We start from the raw sequence: 19,439 nt of genomic DNA, 5'->3' as shown, positions 1-19,439 counted from the left end.
GGCCTTTCAATTGCACAGCCTGGCTAGAATGAGTGTCACTGGCAGAACTGGGTGTGAGAAGGCACTCTGCCACATATTAAGGCCCTAAAACATTTAGGTCTTTATAAGTAATCTTGTTCTTTAAAATAAAGGGAGAAATATCACAGTGATATTTCGTAAGTAATTTGAAATGAACACAGAAATGAATGGGCAACCAATGCAAGATGGCCAGCATGGAGGAAATATGTTGGTGCCTCTTCACACCAGTTCCACATCAATTTCAAAGGCAGCCCCACGTACAGCACATTACAGTAGTCTAATCTTGAGACGACAAGCGCATGGACCAAAGTGGTGAGCACCCACACATAAAGTTAGGGACACAGCTGGGCAATCCACCAAAGGTGGAAATGTGCAGAATGGACCACTGACGATACCTCCATGTAGGTCTCCATGATGAGCGCCGGGTCCAGATGTACACCTAAGCTGTGAACCTCACTCTTGGTGGTAAGAGTCACCCCCCTAAAGAGAGGGAGTTTCCCAGACCACTGAGGTCTAGGGCACCCACCCGAAGGACCTCCGTCTTGCTCAGATTCAGCCTCAGTCCGTTCTCCTGATTCCATTGCTGAACAGCCCCCAGGCAGTGTTCAAGGGACAAGACCGCTTCCACTACTGTTGGAAAAAGGAGATGTAAAGCTGAGTATCATCAGTATACTGATGACACAAAGCCCCACATCCCCTAATGACCCCTCCCAGCGCCCTCATATAAATGTTAAACACCATTGGAGAGATAATCAAGCCCACGGGACCCCACAATTGAGGCTCCACAAGGCCGAGAAACTCTCTCCAATCTGCACTCTCTGGGGACAGGCCTCCAAGAAGGAATGGAGTCAGGCCAAAGCCAGGCCACCGATTCCCAACTCGGAGAGCCTCCCCAGGAGGATACCATGGTCGATGGCATCAAAAGTGGCCGCGATATCGAGAAGGGCCAGCAGAGACATTTTGCCATGTCAGCCTCCCTCAGCAGGTGATCAAACAGGGTGACCAGTGCTGTTTCCATACCATGGTGCGGCCTGAAGCCCACCTGGAATGGATCCAGGGCACTGGTTTCATCCAGAAGAGCCTGTAGCTGATTGGCCACGACCCTCTCAACTACCTTGCTGAGGAAAGAAACATTGGCGATGGGACTATAATTACCAATATTGTCTGCCACCAAGCTCAGTTTCTTCCTAATGGGCTAATGAGGAGAGACTGATTAATTATTGCTGTATCCCATTCAGATGTTATAGGCCTGGCTGCTTTGATTAGCCAGGCCGGGCAAGGGAGGAGCTGGTGGCATGACAGCGGTCAAGCACTCTGTCCACCATATCCGACATCACAGGCTGAAGGTTTTAAGTCCAATCAGGCAAGACGGAGCACTGGACATCTCAGCTCGATCTATTGTTTCTAAGTAGGGGGTAAGATCATGGTCGATGGCTTCCACTTTAGATTTTTAAAAGGCTGCAAATTGGTCAGGTGAGATGCTAGAGGGAGGCCAGTCACCATGACCAGTTCCGGAAAGATCGTGAGCTATATGGAAAAGTTCTGCCTGCTGATTGGAAGCCTCGCTTATCTGGACAGCAAAGTAAGATCGACTAGCAGCCTTCACCTTAGATTGGTAAAGGTTAGTTGTGATCCTGACAGCTATTTGATTATTTTCCATTGGATTCCACCTCCATATGTGCTCTAGCTTTCTCCTATTTTGCTTCATTAATTGCTGCTCTGGATTAAACCAGGGCGAAGGGCGTTCTCTGCACTGGAGAGGGCATTTAGGTGTGATTGTGTCAACAGCCCTGGTGGTGGCAGCCAGCCAGCTATCCACCAGAGCCTCAAAAGAAGCACCAGTCAGATTGGCTGGAATCCCTCTCATGGTATCCTGGAATCCTATAGGATCCAGTAACCTTTGAGGGTGGACCATAACAACAGGTCCTTGCTCCCTGCGGGGGTGGAGGGAGAGCCATTGCAAGGTTGAATTTGATTAGGCAGTGATCTGCCCATGACAAGGGGACAGACACAAGGTCAGTCACCATCAGAGCACCCTCACTCTGCTCAGTGGAGAACACCAGGTCCAGTGTGTGGCCACCCACATGGGAGGGGACGTTGACATGTTGGGACATATCCAAGGAGGTCATGGTCTCCAAGAATTCAAGAGACAGACCGGAAACCTCCACCTCTACATGCACATTGAAGTCACCCAAGCCTAAAAGCCTTGGGGATACCAACAGTGCCGCAGAGATGAAGTCTGCCAGCTCTGGTAAGGAAATGGCTGGGTCATGGGGAGCTGGTAACCCAGGAAGATCCCAATACCATCCCTGGCCCCAACTGACACGTAGAGGGCCTCTAGACCCGGTGTCACCAGAGCAGAGTGCCTAACAACCTGAAGGGTGTTTTTATAAACAATGGCTACTCCCACACGCCACCCCGCCAATCTAACCTGATGTTGGACTGCGTAACCAGGAAGGCAGGCAAGAGTCAGGGGAACACCGCATCCCTGCCCATCCATGTTTCAGTTACACATGCCAGATCTGCATCCTCCTCCAGAATCAGATCTTGTATGGTCTGGGACTTATTTGATACAGATCTGGCATTCAACACCAGGTTTAGAGTGAAGGGCTGGCTGATCTGACTACCTTGAGTCTGGCAGGAGGTCACAGTGCCAGAACAGTGAACAGATTTCAAGCATCTGTTCACCGTTCTTCTGTAACGCAAGGCAACAGCACCTACACCGTATCTCCCTCTACTAGAGATCACTCTGATGTTACAAAGTCCCCCTCTGGGGGGGCAGGCCTTCTACTCCATGCCAACCAACAGAAAAAGAGAAAATCAAAAGAGTTTATGACTAAAGAATAACAGATAATTAGTAACAAAGTTAACAAATTAACAAATCAAATCTGATAAACAATCAAACCGTAACATAATAAATGCAATGAAATTAAGTTAATAAAAAACAACTAAAATTAACATACATACAGAAACCTTTATTGGCATTACAGGGTACAGGGAGTACACAGGATAGTTACATTCCAATACCGGGTGGGGGGAAGGGTGAGGTTGGGATTGTAGTAGGCTAGGTTCAGAGAGATTTATAGAGGGTTTAGGGTGGGGGGAGGGGGGGAGGGGAGGTCTTCATAACAGTTAGGAGAAAGTCAGCAACTTGACTGGTGATAAAAGGCGAGAAATCGCTCAGGAGTATGGGGGTAAGGTCGAGGAAGAAAGGGGAGAGGGAAGAGAGGAGTGGGCCTAGTAGCCGCTTACGGGGGATGTTGTGGGATGGGCACCGGAGTAAGATGTGGTCCAGGGAGTCGGGTTCGGATGCACAAGAATGACACAATCTGTTGGGGCGGGGGATTCGAGTGAATCTCCCAAAGTGGGCTGCTGATGGAAAGATATTCAGCCTAGCGAGCATAAAAGCTCGTCTTTTTTGAGGGTTGGACAATTGGTTAAAATAATTGGAGGGGCGGCCAAGGGAGGGGGATAGGCCAAAAGCAAGAGGGGAGCAGGTGGGGTTCAAATGGGAGAATAGGGTTGCATATTCAAGGTCATAGAGACTGGATCTAATGATTTGATATGCTGAGTTGAGGTTCATGTCGGCTAGAGTTTCGACAGAGAGAGATAATGACAGTAGTTTGGCTTCTATGAGGTGAAACCACGTAGAAGTGTAGGGGTCCTTTAATAAATCTTGTAGGTGTGACAACCCCAGACCTACTGGAATATGCCACACTTTAACTATGCTGCCACCAACCATTCCCTGCAAGGAGTCACACAGACCAGGAATGGATTTTACTAAACAAAAGAACAAGGTTTATTTAAATAACAAACAGGGTAAATAAAATAATCAGGTAAATAAGATACTGTAACGTGGCTTAGTCTCAATCATACATACAACAGTTTGGTTCACACAGAACACTTTAAAGTAAAGCACAGACCCTGAACCTATCAGTTCTGGCTACCTATAAAGAAACCTGAACCTATCAGGTAGGTACCGACTGACACACAGTGGTACCCAGTCTGACACACAGACTCCAACTCCTCCAACTAAACTTCTCCACACAAGCCCCAAATATATATACAGTACAGCCCCTCCTCCCTGATGTCCCGCCTTCCACTCCCCATGGGATGGAACTTTCCCTCCAAACCCATGACAGACAGGTACCATCAGTGCTGTATGTAACACCTCCCCTCTTTATAAGTTGTTTTGCAGGGGAAAAGCTAAAGTGCTTTTCTCCAAAAAACAACCTGGATCAAAACACACAAAAACAGTTATACAATATAACACACAATCCCATACTTACACTCTAGGTTAAACATATCACTTATGCATTTAAACATTAATATTTACAATACATTAAGTTACCTTTATTAATACAAACCAAGACTGATAAAAAAAACAGGTACATTTAACTTTTGGTCACCAAAATATATACATAGTCCATGGTTTCTTCGCCGTCTTCACTCTTCGGGTCTTCTTGACAAGGCGTCAGCAACACAGTTCATTGACCCTCTGACCACCTTCACTTCAAAGTCATAATCTTGCAGGTTTAAAGCCCACCTCATAAGTTTACTATTATGGGTTTTCATTGTCTTTAACCACTGCAGTGGTGAGTGGTCAGTGCACAGAATAAAATGTCTTCCCCAGATGTAAGGTTTGGCCTTCTGGATCGCGTATACTATGGCCAGGCACTTCTTTTCCACGGTTGCCAAATGTCTCTCACCTTTCTGGAGTTTCCTACTCAGGTAGGACACTGGATGCTGGTCACCATTTCCATCCTCCTGGCAAAGAACTGCTCCTACCCCGCTGTTAGACGCATCGGTGTAGATGATGAACTCCCGGTCGAAGTCTGGAGCATGCAGCACTGGATAATTGATGAGCGCCTCCTTCAACCTCCGGAACGCCTCCTCACAGTCGCTGGTCCACGGGATGCGGTCATCAGTCTTCTTCCGCGTCAGATCGGTCAGCGGAGTCGCTATCTCGCTAAACCTCGGTATGAACTTTCTGTAGTAGCCCACCAACCCAAGAAATGATTTGACTTTTTTCTTGGGTTGGGCCTGGGCCAATCACGAACGGCTTCTATCTTGGTCTCTAGGGGTTTGATCATTCCTCCCCCTACTATGTGACCCAAGTATTTTATTTCTGGGCTACCCAGCTGACACTTGCTTGTTCTCTTTGCAGGGCCTAGGCCAAAGCACTTCCTCCCCTGGGTTAAAGTGCCTCTCCCTGGTTTTCTGGTCATACCAGGTTTTCTGTCTAACCTTCTGAGCTTGCAGGATCTCTGCTGCTAGCTCTAGGTTTCTCTTTAGGTCATTCATTAAAGAGTCTATATATGTCACAACGTCTTGTGGGTCATCCTGGGTGATCTGCTCCCAATTTTGCTTGATTAAATCAAGTGGCCCTTTCACCCTTCTCCCAAACAAAAGTTCAAACGGACTGAACCCGGTACTGGCTTGTGGCACTGATCGATAAGCAAACAAAAGGGATTGCAGCTTCTGGTCCCAATTGTTTGGATTCTCTGCCAAGTAAGCCCTAATCATGCGCATCAGAGTCCCATTGAACTTCTCTGTTAACCCATTACTTTCAGGGTGATAGGCAGTGGTTTCCTTGTGTTTAATTCCACAGATTTGCCATAACCGTTTCATGAGCTTCGATGTAAACGATGTGCCCAAATCTGTGATTATTTCTGAGGCAAATCCCATCCTGGACATATACCCCACCAAGGCATCTGCCACTGTGTTAATTTCGATGTTAGTCAAGGGAATGGCTTCGGGGTACCTCGTGGCATGGTCCACAATGGTGAGAATGAACCGGTTCCCCCTCTTTGTGGCCTTGGGCAAAGGTCCCACAATATCCACTCCTATACATTTGAACGGGGTGTCAATCACAGGCAAAGGGCACAACTTCACTTTGGTCCTGTCACGGTTATTCCCCTGCCTCTGACACACATCACATTGTTTACAGAACTCCTTGATCTGCTTCCCTATTTCAGGCCAGTAAAAATTCTGTGTGATTCTCTGCTGTGTTTTGTTCACCCCTAAGTGTGCAGCAAACATGTCAGAGTGCCCCCTTTGTAAGATCATGGGGCGATACTTTTCAGGTACCACTAGCTGACTTCTGATCCCATCTCCCCCTTTTGAGATATTCCTCAGGGTCTCTCTATATAAAATTCCCTTTTTCTCACGAAATCTCGCTGTGGTTTCAGGTGTTAGCTGGGTGTCTGTCACCTGTTCAAAACACTTTCGGAGAGTGGCGTCTGCCTTTTGCTCTTGGCCAAATTTGCTGTCTGTGGTAAACCTTTCCACCACAGCTTCGGAACTACCCTCATCTGCTTCTGCCTCGGGCTCGTCAATGTGACAAACCCAGACCTACCGGGATATGTCACACAGTTACACTAAGCTGCCACCAACCATTCCCTATAAGAAGTCACACAGACCAGGGATGGATTTTTAAACAATAAAAAGAATAAGGTTTATTTTAAATACACACAGGGTAAATAAAACAATCAGGTGAATAGGATAAAGTAACGTGGCTTAGATTCACTCAGACATACATACAGTTTGGTTCACACAGAACCTTAACTTAAAGCACAGACCCTGAACCTATCAGTTCTGGCTAACCAACAGACACCTGAACCTATCAGGTTGGTACTCTGACACACAGTAGTACCCTGTCTGACACACAGACTCCCACACCAGCTCCTTCTTCCCAGCTGCTGCTTCGTCTGCTTAGCTTCTCATCAGTGTGTGTCTTCCACCACACAGGCATCACATATTTATACAGTACAGCCCCTCCTCCTGATGTCCCGCCTTCCACTCTCCATAGGATGGAACTTTCCCTCCAAACCCATGACAGACAGGTAACATCAGTGCTGCATGTAACACCTCCCCTCTTTATAAGTTGTTTTGTAGGGGGAAAGCTAAAAGTGCTTTTCACCAAAAAACAACCTGAATAAAACATACAAAACAGTTATACATACCATATAATACTTACTTATCCTTACACTCTAAGTTAAACATTTACCATATACATTACATCAATTTACCTTTATTCATACAAACCAATTCAAAAACAGGTACATTTTACTTTTTGTCATCATTATATACACATAGTCCATGTTTCTTTCGCCGTCTTCATTCTTCAGGTCTTCTTGATAAGGCGTCAGCAACACAGTTCACTGACCCTCTGACCACCTTCACTTCAAAGTCATAGTCCTGTAGGTTTAAAGCCCACCTCATAAGTTTGCTATTGTGGGTTTTCATTGTCTTTAACCATTGCAATGGTGAATGGTCAGTACACAGAATAAAATGTCTTCCCCAGATGTAAGGCTTGGCCTTCTGGATCGCGTAGACTATGGCCAAACACTCCTTCTCCACAGTTGCCAAATGTCTCTCACCTTTTTGAAGTTTCCTACTCAGGTAGGACACTGGATGCTGGTCACCATTCTCATCCTCCTGGCAAAGAACCGCTCCTACCCCGCTGTTAGACGCATCAGTGTAGATGATGAACTCCCGGTCGAAGTCTGGAGCACGCAGCACTGGATAGTTGATAAGGGCCTCCCTCAACCTCTGGAACGCCTCCTCACAGTCGCTGGTCCACGGGATGCGGTCATCAGTCTTCTTCCTCGTCAGATCAGTCAGCGGAGCTGCAATCTCGCTAAACCTCGGGATGAACTTTCTGTAGTAGCCCACCAACCCAAGAAATGATTTGACTTTTTTCTTGGTGTTGGGTCTAGGCCAATCACGAACAGCTTCTATTTTGGCCTCTAGGGGTTTTATCATTCCTCCCCCTACCATGTGACCCAAGTATTTTATTTCTGGGCTACCCAGCTGACACTTGCTGGCCTTTACTGTTAGCCCTGCTGCACTTAACCTCTGCAGCACTACCTCCAGGTGTATTAGGTGATCTTCCCAGGTATTACTGAAGATCCCTATGTCGTCAATGTAGGCCACTGTAAAGTCACTGAGCCCTGCCAAGGTCTGGTCCATCAGCCTTTGGAATGTGGCTGGCGCATTTCTGAGACCAAAGCTCAGGACTCGAAACTCATAGAGACCAAAAGGGCTGCAAAAAGCAGTCTTTTCTTGATCCCTGGGATCAATTCTTAATTGCCAATATCCCTTTACCAGGTCCAATGATGAGATGAACCGACAACCCCCTATGGTTTCAATCAGGTTGTCTAGCCTGGGCATTGGGTAGGCATCAGGAGTGGTTACACGGTTTAATTTCCTGTAATCGACACAAAACCTAATGCTCCCATCAGGCTTGTCCACAAGGACTATCGGAGAGGACCAAGGACTAGAAGAGGGGACGATTATGTTCTCCCTCAGCATCTCGTCCAGCTCCTTCCGCACCTTGTCCCTATAGGGTCCCGTTACTCGGTATGGGGATACTGCCTGCGGGGGTGCATCCCCGGTGTGGATCCGATGCATCACTCCCTTCACTATCCCCGGCTTGTTGGAAAACACCTGTTGATATTTACTAAGCAGCATTTTTAGTTCTTGCTGCTGGTCTTGGGTGAGTGCAGGACTGATCTTTACCTCTTCTGGGTTGTATTTTACTTCCCCTCTACCCTCCCAGAAGGGTAATTCAGCTTCCTCACTCTCAGCTGCTTTTATCGCGAATAAAACCCTTTGTTCCCCTCAGTAGTAGGGTTTTAGGGCATTCACATGAACCACCCTCCTTGCTTGGTTCTCCTCCTGCTCTATTAGGTAGTTCAGGTCTGACATCTTGGAAATGACCCTATATGGTCCTGCCCATTTGAGCTGCAGTTTATTCTCTCTGCAGGGCCTAAGCCAAAGCACTTCCTCCCCTGGGTCAAAGTGCCTCTCTCTAGCTTTGTGGTCATACCATGTTTTCTGTCTGACCTTCTGAGCTTGCAGGTTTTCTGCTGCCAGCTCTAGATTTCTCCTTAGGTCATTCATCAAGGTGTCTATGTATGTCACAACGTCTTGTGGGTCATCCTGGGTGATCTGCTCCCAATTTTGTTTGATCACATCAAGGGGCCCTTTCACCCCTAAGTGTGCAGCAAACATGTCAGAGTGACCCCTTTGTGAGATCCTGGGGCGATACTTTTCAGGTACCACCAGCTGACTTCTGATCCCATCTCCCCCTTTTGAGATATTCCTCAGGGTTTCTCTATATAAAACCCCCCTTTTCTCCAGAAATCTCACTGGGGTTTCAGGTGTTAGCTGAGCGTCAGTCACCTGGTCAAAACACTTTTGGAGAGTGGCGTCTGCCTTTTGCTCCTGTCCAAATCTGCTGTCTGTGGTTAAGGTTTCCACCACAGCCTCTGAACTCCCCTCTGCTTCCGTCTCTGGCTCATCATTACCCCCCTGAACTGTCCCCGTGGTGGCTTGTGAGCGTGTAATCACTAGCACCCGTTTCACATGTTCAGCCAGGTCATTTCCCACGAGCACGGCTGCTGGCAGAGTTGATGAAATCGCTATCCGCCAATCTCCCCTCCAGCCTTGAAAGTTGACAGGTACCTCTGCTACTGGCAGAGAGATTACCTGCCCCTCAATCCCTGCTACCTTCATGCTCTCATTTGGGATTATAAACTCCCTAGGGATGATATCTGGATGGCACAGGGTTACCTGGGAACAAGTGTCCCGCAGCCCCCTATACTGACGGTCAAGTATTCCTACGTCCACCCCTGCTGTCTCAAACAACTGAGAATCTGTTTTTATCAGCAAGCAGCGCTTTACTTCTATAAGAGGACCATTTTCCTCAGCCTGATCAGCAGAGGTAGCTGTTCCAGACTGAGTAGCCATGGCAACAGGCTCCCTCAGTGACACTGAGCCTTGCTCTTTCTGGACACAGAACACAGCTTTTGGCTTGGTCCCACTAGAATTCTGAGGCACCATTCCTTTTAGCTGCTTTAACTTCTCACACTCTGAGATTAGATGACCCTTTCCCTGACAGAAATAACATTTTCGGGTGTATTTTGATTCTCTCTCCTCTTGTTTGGGTTTTCCCTCCAAATTCTGAGGTCTTAGTTTCATGTCTGAGGGCTTCCCTTCACCATGGGCCCCTCCCCCTTGCTGGCTTTTCCCTGGTCCCTGAGAGTACTTGCTGTAGGTTTCTTTGGGTTTACCTACAGATTTCCCCTCACCCAAGGGCTTTCTTATTTGGGAGATAAAATCTGCGATCTCTGCGGCTTGTGCCACAGATTTTGGTTTCCTTTCCCTCACCTGGAATTTCAACTCCCCATGCAGGACTGAATAGAACTGTTCCAGTGCTATCAAATCTTTAAGCTGTTCATAGGTCTCTGTTCCTTCCTGCGATAGCCATTTCTCAAGCAGCCTCACCAATTGGGCCCCCACTTGGGTAAAAGTCTGCTCTGGCTTCTTGGTGAGGGACCTGAATCTTTGTCTCAGCTGCTCTGCATTTATCCCATGTCTGGCAAACACCAGTTTTTTAAACTCTGCAAAATCTTTCATCAGTTCCTCAGGCATCTCGGCATAAACCTCAGCCAGGCTACCACTGATTAAAGACCGCATGATGGTCATCTTCTCAGTTTCCCTCACTGAGAAGTCCACAAACGCTCTTTCCACTAAGGAAAAGAACACCTCAGGACAATCTCCCTTGTGGTACACAGGGAATTTCTTCAGGTCAGCTTTAGACAGTTGGCCTCCCTCAGAATCCCTATTATTATTATTGTTCTGGTTCAACAGTTCCAGTTTTCTTAATTCAAACGCCATTTTCTCTCTCTCCAATGCCAATTCAAATTGTCTCTGTCTCTCTCTTTCCCTTTCCTCCATTTCAAATTGCCGCTGTTTCTCTCTTTCCCTTTCCTCCATTTTTTCTCTCTCTAACCTTTCCTCCACTTCAAATTGCCTCATCCTCAGTTCATGCTGTTGGGCTATGAGCAATTTTCTGAGTTCTGGGTCTTGCTCTCCTGTGCTGTCACCTTGCACTGAGCCAAATTCCTCCTCAGAACCTTGGTCAATCTGGGGGTCTTTCACTTCACTCATGTCTGCTACTTTGCTTCGAGTCAAGGGCATAATCCCCCCTCAGAACAGGCTGCTTCAAAAAGTCAAGCCTCAAAATAAAACGACCACTTTTTTCCTTCTTGCCTCAGAACCAGCTCTCCCTAGAGATTGCTGCTGTTCTTCAGCACTAAACTTGCAACAGTATCGAGTCAGAGCCTACCCCCCTCTGCTGGGCCTCTCAGCTGGCAAGCTAGATCACTGTTGCTACGCAGTTTTGCCTCAGCTTTTTCCCGCCAAAACTAGGCTGCCTCAGAGCACCTTAATCTAAGTCTCCCCAGTTGGCACATTCTTCTACTAGCGCACCTCCCCGTGAGGTACACCTAGAAGATTACCTACGCGCCTCAGACTGTCCCTGACTAGACCCCCCTTGCTCTGGGCACACTTGCCAAGGCTTTGCTGGACCGCTGGACAACTGGACCAGTCGTATCCCACACGCTGGACACCAATCAATGTGACAAACCCAGACCTACCGGGATATGTCACACAGTTACACTAAGCTGCCACCAACCATTCCCTATAAGAAGTCACACAGACCAGGGATGGATTTTTAAACAATAAAAAGAATAAGGTTTATTTTAAATACACACAGGGTAAATAAAACAATCAGGTGAATAGGATAAAGTAACGTGGCTTAGATTCACTCAGACATACATACAGTTTGGTTCACACAGAACCTTAACTTAAAGCACAGACCCTGAACCTATCAGTTCTGGCTAACCAACAGACACCTGAACCTATCAGGTTGGTACTCTGACACACAGTAGTACCCTGTCTGACACACAGACTCCCACACCAGCTCCTTCTTCCCAGCTGCTGCTTCGTCTGCTTAGCTTCTCATCAGTGTGTGTCTTCCACCACACAGGCATCACATATTTATACAGTACAGCCCCTCCTCCTGATGTCCCGCCTTCCACTCTCCATAGGATGGAACTTTCCCTCCAAACCCATGACAGACAGGTAACATCAGTGCTGCATGTAACAGTCAATACCCCCCTGAACTGTCCCCGTGGTAGCTTGTGAATGTGTAATCACTAGCACCCGTTTCACATGTTCAGCCAGGTCATTTCCCACGAGCACGGCTGCTGGCAGAGTCGATGAAATCGCTAGCCGCCAAACTCCCCTCCAGCCTTGAAAGCTCACAGGTACCTCAGCTACTGGCAGTGAGATCACCTGTCCCTCAATCCCTGCCACCTTCAGGCTCTCATTTGGGATTATATACTCCCTAGGAATAATGTCTGGATGGCACAGGGTCACCTGGGAACAAGTATCCCTTAGCCCCCTATACTGATGGTCAAGTATTCCTACGTCCACCCCTGCGGTCTCAAACAACTGCGAATCTGTCCTCACTAGTAAGCAGCGCTTGACCTCCACAAGAGGACCATTTTCCCCAGCCTGATCAGCAGATGTAACTGTTCCAGATTGAGTAGCCATGGCAACAGGCTCCCTCAGTGGCAAGGAGCTTTGCTCTTTCTGGACACAGAACACAGCTTTTGGCTTGGTTCCACTCAAATCATGAGGCAAATTTCCCTTTAGCTGCTTTAATTTCTCACACTCTGAGATTAGATGGCCCTTTCCTTGACAGAAATAACATTTTCTGCTGTACTTGGAGTCTTTCTCCTCTGGTTTTGGTTTTCCCTCCAAAACCTGAGGTCTTGGTGGTTTCATGTCTGAGGGCTTCCCTTCAACATGGGCCCCTCCCCCTTGCTGGTTTTTCCCTGGTCCCTGAGAGTACTTGCTGTAGGTTTCTTTGGGTTTACCTACAGATTTCCCCTCAGCACCTAAGGGCTTTCTTATTTGGTAAATAAAATCTGCGATCTCTGCCGCCTCTGTCACAGATTTAGGTTTCCTTTCCCTCACCTGGAACTTCAGTTCCCCATGCAGGACTGAATAAAACTGTTCCAGCGCTATCAGGTCTTTGAGCTGCTGGAAGGTTTCTGTCCCCTCCTGAGACAGCCATTTCTCTAGCAACCTCACCAGTTGGGCCCCCACTTGGGTAAAAGTCTGCTCTGGTTTTTTGGTGAGTGTCCTGAATTTTTGCCTCAGCTGTTCAGCAGTTATCCCATGTCTGGCAAACACCAGTTTTTTAAACTCAGCGAAATCTTTCAGCAGTTCCTCTGGCATCTCTGCATAGACTTCTGCCAGGCTGCCACTGATCAAAGTTTGCATAATGGTCATCTTCTCAGTTTCCCTTACTGAGAAGTCCACAAACGCTCTTTCCACGAGGGAAAAGAACACCTCAGGGCAATCTCCCTTGTGGTACACAGGGAATTTCTTCAAGTCAGTTTTAGACAATTGGCCCACCTCAGAATCTCTATTGTTATTATTGTTCTGGTTCATCATTTCCAATTTTCTTAACTCATACGCCATCCTCTCTCTCTCCAACGCCATTCTTTCTAACTCAAATTGTCTTTGCCTCTCCCTTTCCCTTTCCTGTTTCTCTTCCTTTTCCATTTCAAATTGTCTCTGTTTCTCTCTTTCCCTTTCCTCCATTTCCCTCACCCTCAGTTCATGCTGTTGGGCTAGGAGCATTTTTCTGAGTTCTGGGTTCTGTTCTCCCGTGCTCTCATCCTGCACTGAGCCAAATTCCTCCTCAGAACCTTGGTCTACCTGTGGGTCTCTTACTTCCCCCATTTCTGCCATTTGGCTTCGAGTCAAGGGCATAATCCCCCCAGAACAGGCTGCCTTCAAAAGTCAAGCCTCAAAATAAAGCGACGACTTTTTTCCTTTTGCCTCAGAAACAGCCTTCTATAGATTGCTGCTGTTCCTTCAGCACTAACTTGCAACTGTTGCCAGGCAGAATCCACCCCCTCTGCTAGGCCTCTCAGCAGACAGGCTAGATCACTGTTACTTCACACAGCTTTGCCTCAGCCTTTTCCCGCCAAAACGGGTTGCCTCAGAGCTCCCTAATCTAGTCCCCAATCTGAGGTGGCACATTCTTCCACTAGCGTACCTCCCCGTGAGGTAAGCCTAGAAGATTACCTACGCGCTCTCAGATCGTCCCTGACTAGACCCCCCTTGCTCTGGGCACACTTGCCAAGGCTTTGCTGGACCACTGGACAACTGGACCAGTCGTATCCCACACGCTGGACACCAATCAATGTGACAACCCCAGACCTACTGGAATATGCCACACTTTAACTATGCTGCCACCAACCATTCCCTGCAAGGAGTCACACAGACCAGGAATGGATTTTACTAAACAAAAGAACAAGGTTTATTTAAATAACAAACAGGGTAAATAAAATAATCAGGTAAATAAGATACTGTAACGTGGCTTAGTCTCAATCATACATACAACAGTTTGGTTCACACAGAACACTTTAAAGTAAAGCACAGACCCTGAACCTATCAGTTCTGGCTACCTATAAAGAAACCTGAACCTATCAGGTAGGTACCGACTGACACACAGTGGTACCCAGTCTGACACACAGACTCCAACTCCTCCAACTAAACTTCTCCACACAAGCCCCAAATATATATACAGTACAGCCCCTCCTCCCTGATGTCCCGCCTTCCACTCCCCATAGGATGGAACTTTCCCTCCAAACCCATGACAGACAGGTACCATCAGTGCTGTATGTAACAGTAGGATCGAGTCAGAGGGAGTTAGGAGGTGAATTCTGAGCCAGAACTTGAAGGTAGTGGTCCAGGCTAGGGTAGAGGGTAAGTGGATACCCAGTTCTAGAGTAATAGTGGAAAGTCTGATAAGATTAGGGATCCCGAGGATTTTCCTAAGAAAGGAGGCAGCCACCTTATCGATTTCAGAGTTTGCTGCCTCAATCCAAATTGGGACTCCATAAAGTAACTGGGAAATTGTCTTGGAGTATAAAATTTTGGTGGCAGCAGGTACATACTGATTACCAGCATGGAAGTGAAAACGGGAGATTGCACTGAGGGAAAGAGAGGAAGAAGCGATTGCGGAGGTGTGGTGTGGGCTCCATGAATGCTGAAAGTGGAAAAGAATCCCCAAATATCTGAAGGTCTGGACCTGTTGGTATGTGGAGTTACCAATTCTCCAGGAAGACGGAGCCCAGGATTTGCCAAAAACCAGTATTTTGGTTTTCTCTGAATTTATGGTTAGATCGTTGCTAGAACAGTATTGTTGAAAGGAGAGGAGGAGCTTGCGGAGGCCCAATTTAGTGATAGAGAGGAGAAGGGCATCATCCGCATACATAAGGAGAGGGGTAGACGAGTTGTTTAGAGCAGGGGGGGAAAAGTCAGTGCCAGTTAGGGAAGAAGGGAGGTCAGCGAGGAAGAGGTTGAATAGGAGAGGGGCTAGGATACATCCCTGGCGTACGCCCTTGGTGACAGGGATATTATCTGTCAGGGTGCCAGCACAGTCGATCCTGATTCGGCATGTATTGGAGGAATGTAAACGCTGTATTAGAAACAGGAGGCGTTGATCAATCCCCCAGTTGGAAAGTTTCCTCCAAAGTAAGTCTCTATTGACCGAATCAAATGCGCCTTTGAGATCGATAAAGGCTGAGTACATTTTGGCACCATAGTGTTTAGTGTATTTGCTAATCAAGAAAGAGAGTGTGAGAATATGGTCCAGGGTGGAGGCGCCTGGGCGGAAGCCAATCTGTTCTTTACCGGGAAGTCCAATGGCAGAGGACCAAGAGGTGAGTTTCGAAAGGAGATATTTGGAGTATAGTTTTCCTATAAAGGATAGGAGACTGATGGGTCTGTAATTGTTTGGGAGGGAGGGGTCACCTTTTTTGAAGATTGGAACGATAGTTGAGGAAAGCCAGGAAGAGGGGATAAAGCCGGAGTTATTGATAAGAGTAAAGAGGTTAGAAAGGAAGGGGGACCACCATGAGGGGTTGTTGAGTAGGAATTCGGGGAGGATACCATCTGGGCCAGGGGCTTTCCGGGGTTTCAGGGAAGAAATCAGCTCAGAAATTTTTTCTGGGGTAACCGGGGGCCAGGGTGGGAGGTTGGGAGGAGGGGCAGAATTGGTTAGAGTAGAGCAGGGGGAAGTAAAGATTGTAGAAAAGTGCTCAGTCCAAGCAGGAGCTGGTATGAGAGTCGACGGGCAAGGAGCAACAAGAGGAGATGAGCGGGAGACCAGGGCCCAAAATTGTTTATGGTTATTGGTTTGGATTGCGTGATATAGTAGGTTCCAGCTTTGTTGAGCCGCAGAGTGTTTCTTGGATTCTAGGAAGGAGGTGCAAGCTTTCCTGAGTGAGAAATAGAGGTTCAGCCTGTCGGGGGAAGGGTTGGGTTGAAGTGAGCAGAAGAATTGTCTAATGAATTTTTTGCAGCCCAGCAGTCTGCATCAAACCAAGAAGAAGTTGGGAGTTGGGAGTGGGGTGTAGGGGAGGGACGCAAAGTGGGGGAAGCTCTCAAGTTTTCAGTTAATGAATGCATGAGAAGTTCGTAAGAAGCAATGGCGGAGGAGGGTGAGTGAGTGGATGCAAGGTCCTGAGATAAAATTGATATCTCAGGTCTTGAAATCCATTGGGAAAAGGTGGCAGCAATTTTAGGGGTCCATTTGCGGATATACGTAGGGGGTGGGGGGAGGGTACAGGACGCTGGGGACAGGAAGGGAGGAGGAGTTTCAAAGAGATTGGAGAGTGGCCACTGTCCGCACGGGATTTGACAGCGAAATCAGAAATAAGAGGAAGAATATCCGGGGTAACGAGGGCATAGTCGATGACACTAGCCCCTCTGTAGGAGAAGTGGGTTAGTTTGCCTGGAAAATCACTGGGCTGAGATCCATTAAGAATGTGAAGATTGAATTCTAAACATAAGCTGATCAGCAGAGGGGTGTGTTGGTTAAATGAAGGGTCGAGTGAGAGTCTGGGGCCTAGAAGGGAGGGGGGGATAGAGTCGTCCCAGATCCAGTTCAGGTGGGAGACAAGGGAAGGGTTGTCTGGGCCTAACCTGGAGTTAAAGTCCCCTAACAGAGCTAGGCTGGCAGAGGGGTTGTTCCGGAGGTAGTTTAACAGGAAGGTTTTGATGTCTTCCCACAATGGGAGGGAAACGGGGGAAGGGGGGGATGTAGATATTAAGGATGAGTAACTTATGGTTGGAGGTGAGTAATTGAATGGGTTGGAAAAAGGAAGACTGAGTTGGAAGGCAAGTAATAAGTTGTGAGAGGGGGGACTGAATAAGCAGCAGAGGCCCACACAGGGGCGTCCTTTCTGTTGGTACTTGAATGCTGGGGTGAGGAAGGAGGAGAAGCCCGGGAGCTGAGGAGGGGTTAGTGACCAGGTTTCTTGGAGGAAAATTAAATCGAAAGAGGAAAGGTAAGCAGTAAGATCGGAATGACCGCTTTTCCCACGCCATCCGCAGATGTTCCAGCTTAAGAGGTTAAGACAGTACGGGGATGGCGGGGGAGGGGAAGAATGGGCAGGGTTGGATAGTCAGAGGTTACGATCAGGGTTAATGAAAGGGGCAGGGGGGGTTATGCTGTTAAGAGCTGTGGTTGGGGTTATGGGGTCAAAGCATGGGGAGGGGAAGGATTGGGATGGAGCGTCAGTAGGGAAAGGGGAGTCAACCGAGGCGCCTCTCTTCACAATGCAGATAGGGGAAAGGGGGATGGGGATATGCGTGGGGAGGAGAGGGGAAGGGGGAGGGGAATCTTGGGGAGCTAGGGAAGGATTGGGGTTAGGGATCAGGAGGGAGGCAGGGGAGAGGATTAGGGGTCGAGCTGGTGAAGGGTTTGCGGAGCATTCAAGGTTAATAAGGGGCACGTTGTCCAATACTGTGTGGGTTCCTGCTGCGGGAGTAAGGGGAGGGGGCAGGAGGGAAAATTCAGGCTCGGTGGGAGGGGCGGGTGGGAGGGGGTGGGGGTGGTCAGTCTGAGCTGAGTAGGTATTCTGGGGGGGAGTAGTTTTCGGTGTTGGCCTCACTGGGTGGGGAAGGTTCGGCAAGAGTTCAGAGACGGTAGAGTTCCGGAAAAGGCGGTGGGGACGTATCCCTTTTCTGTGTAGAATACTGGAAGCGGCAAATAGGCGTCCGGGGATAAAGTTCGAGTGAAATTCGAGGAGGATTCTGGGCAACCGTTTTGGTGAAGATAATTGGGTGGAGGATACTAGGTCGATGGACGTCCTTGGGATCCGGAGAAGTGTAGCCAGGTGGTTCTTGGCTTGTTGAGTATTGGACCAATTCGGATGTTGACGGTATCGGCCTGTTTGGTGGAGGGAGATAACAACCGCGCAGGCCTGGTAAACTAGTTGGAATGACTTGGATGCTAGGGGGAGATCAGTCTTGGGAGGTGGAGCTATGATCTGTGTTGCTTGAGAGAAAAAGGACGGCTGGGAGGTGGTCTTTGAGCCGGGTGCAGGTGCAGAGCAGAGAAGTGGGGTTTGTAGTAGTGTTGAATGGAGTTTTTCCAGAAGATCCAGGACTCGAGATATACGGATGAAGATTTTGGACACCGTGTCAGCTATGAGAAAGCAGTGTTTCTCTAGTAGTTTGGCAGGATTGCACCTTGGGCTGCTGGGTGGTGTATCTCCGCCGTCTCGGTGGGAGGGTTGCGGGGAATCCAGAGGTCTGCCCAGACGGGGAGGGGAGGCCTGGGGGGGATCCGCTTCAAAGTTGGAGTTTGGTATTGGAGAGAAGAAGGTGTCCAACTTTAGTTGTTTCGAAGAGGACTGGGGGAGCTCCGGCTGAGAGCTGGAAGGGGAGAGAGGGCGCTTCTTCCCCATAGCGTCGGAACGTAAAACAGCAGTCAGGGTGGGGTTCGCTTGTAAATAAGATGCACAGACAGTGACGGCAGGGAGTAGTTTGTCAGCTAGGTTGTTCACTTTTAGTTCCAGCTGGCCAAGGTCAGCCCTTGCAAAGGGAGAAGGAGAGACTTGGCAGGTTTTTTAGCCGGGAGGGTAATTTTCCTGTGAAAGGGGAGGGAGGGGGGTCAAACTCACTGCTCGGCGTTTTAGGCGTCGTGCTCGAACGGCTCCTGGGCCTCTCGGCTAGTCCTGTAGTGAGTTGTAATCAGCTGTAATGAGAGTCCTTGAATCTGGCAGGCATCCCAGCAGTTTGGCAAACATCCCAGCAGCTTAGAAGACAAACATCCCAGCAGTTTGGGGAGCAGGGATTTCTTCAAGTTTTGTTGATATGGTTTGACGAAGGAGTATGAGTTGGCAAGTTCGGCAGAGCTCCGACTCCGGCGTGTGCTCGGCTCGGGCTCCTCCCCGGAAGTCCAGCTTTCTAAAAAGCCTAATCTTCTCCTAAAATTAACACTTAGAAGAGGGGAGAGACAAAATAAACAGAATACCCCCCACCCAGATCACATATGCCCCGGTCATGTCCAGAGACAGTTCCAGGCCTCCGGCCGAGGCAGTCCTGTGTTTGCTGCCACCAAGACCAGGTTGGGGCCTTTGGGGCTTCGTTGATGCAGATCTTGTACATCGCCACTTCTGGACCCGTTGTGCTTACTTTGCTCTCCTTTAGCTGGCTCTGAACTCTTCATCAACATTTGGGATCAGGGCGTGATG

General features: G+C 48.3%; 1 protein-coding gene and 1 long non-coding RNA gene across 2 annotated transcripts in view; one reads left to right on the top strand and one right to left on the bottom strand.

Moving 5' to 3' along the window:
• LOC144588255 (uncharacterized) overlaps positions 1-19,439 on the top strand; it is a 379,338-nt gene that overhangs the window by 72,439 nt on the left and 287,460 nt on the right. The window lies entirely within an intron of this gene.
• LOC144588254 (uncharacterized) lies at positions 6,449-11,971 on the bottom strand. The gene is made up of 2 exons (XM_078390737.1): positions 10,820-11,971; positions 6,449-10,786 (listed from the first exon to the last, which is right to left on the bottom strand). The coding sequence occupies exons 1-2, from the start codon at positions 11,005-11,007 to the stop codon at positions 8,644-8,646; spliced, it is 2,331 nt and encodes a 776-aa protein (XP_078246863.1). The 5' UTR covers positions 11,008-11,971; the 3' UTR covers positions 6,449-8,643.

This window comes from Pogona vitticeps, chromosome 3, assembly GCF_051106095.1.
Source record: "Pogona vitticeps strain Pit_001003342236 chromosome 3, PviZW2.1, whole genome shotgun sequence".
Taxonomy (NCBI): Eukaryota; Metazoa; Chordata; class Lepidosauria; order Squamata; family Agamidae; genus Pogona; species Pogona vitticeps.
Note: the sequence above shows the minus strand (reverse complement) of the source record. Positions and strands in the feature narration are given on the sequence as shown.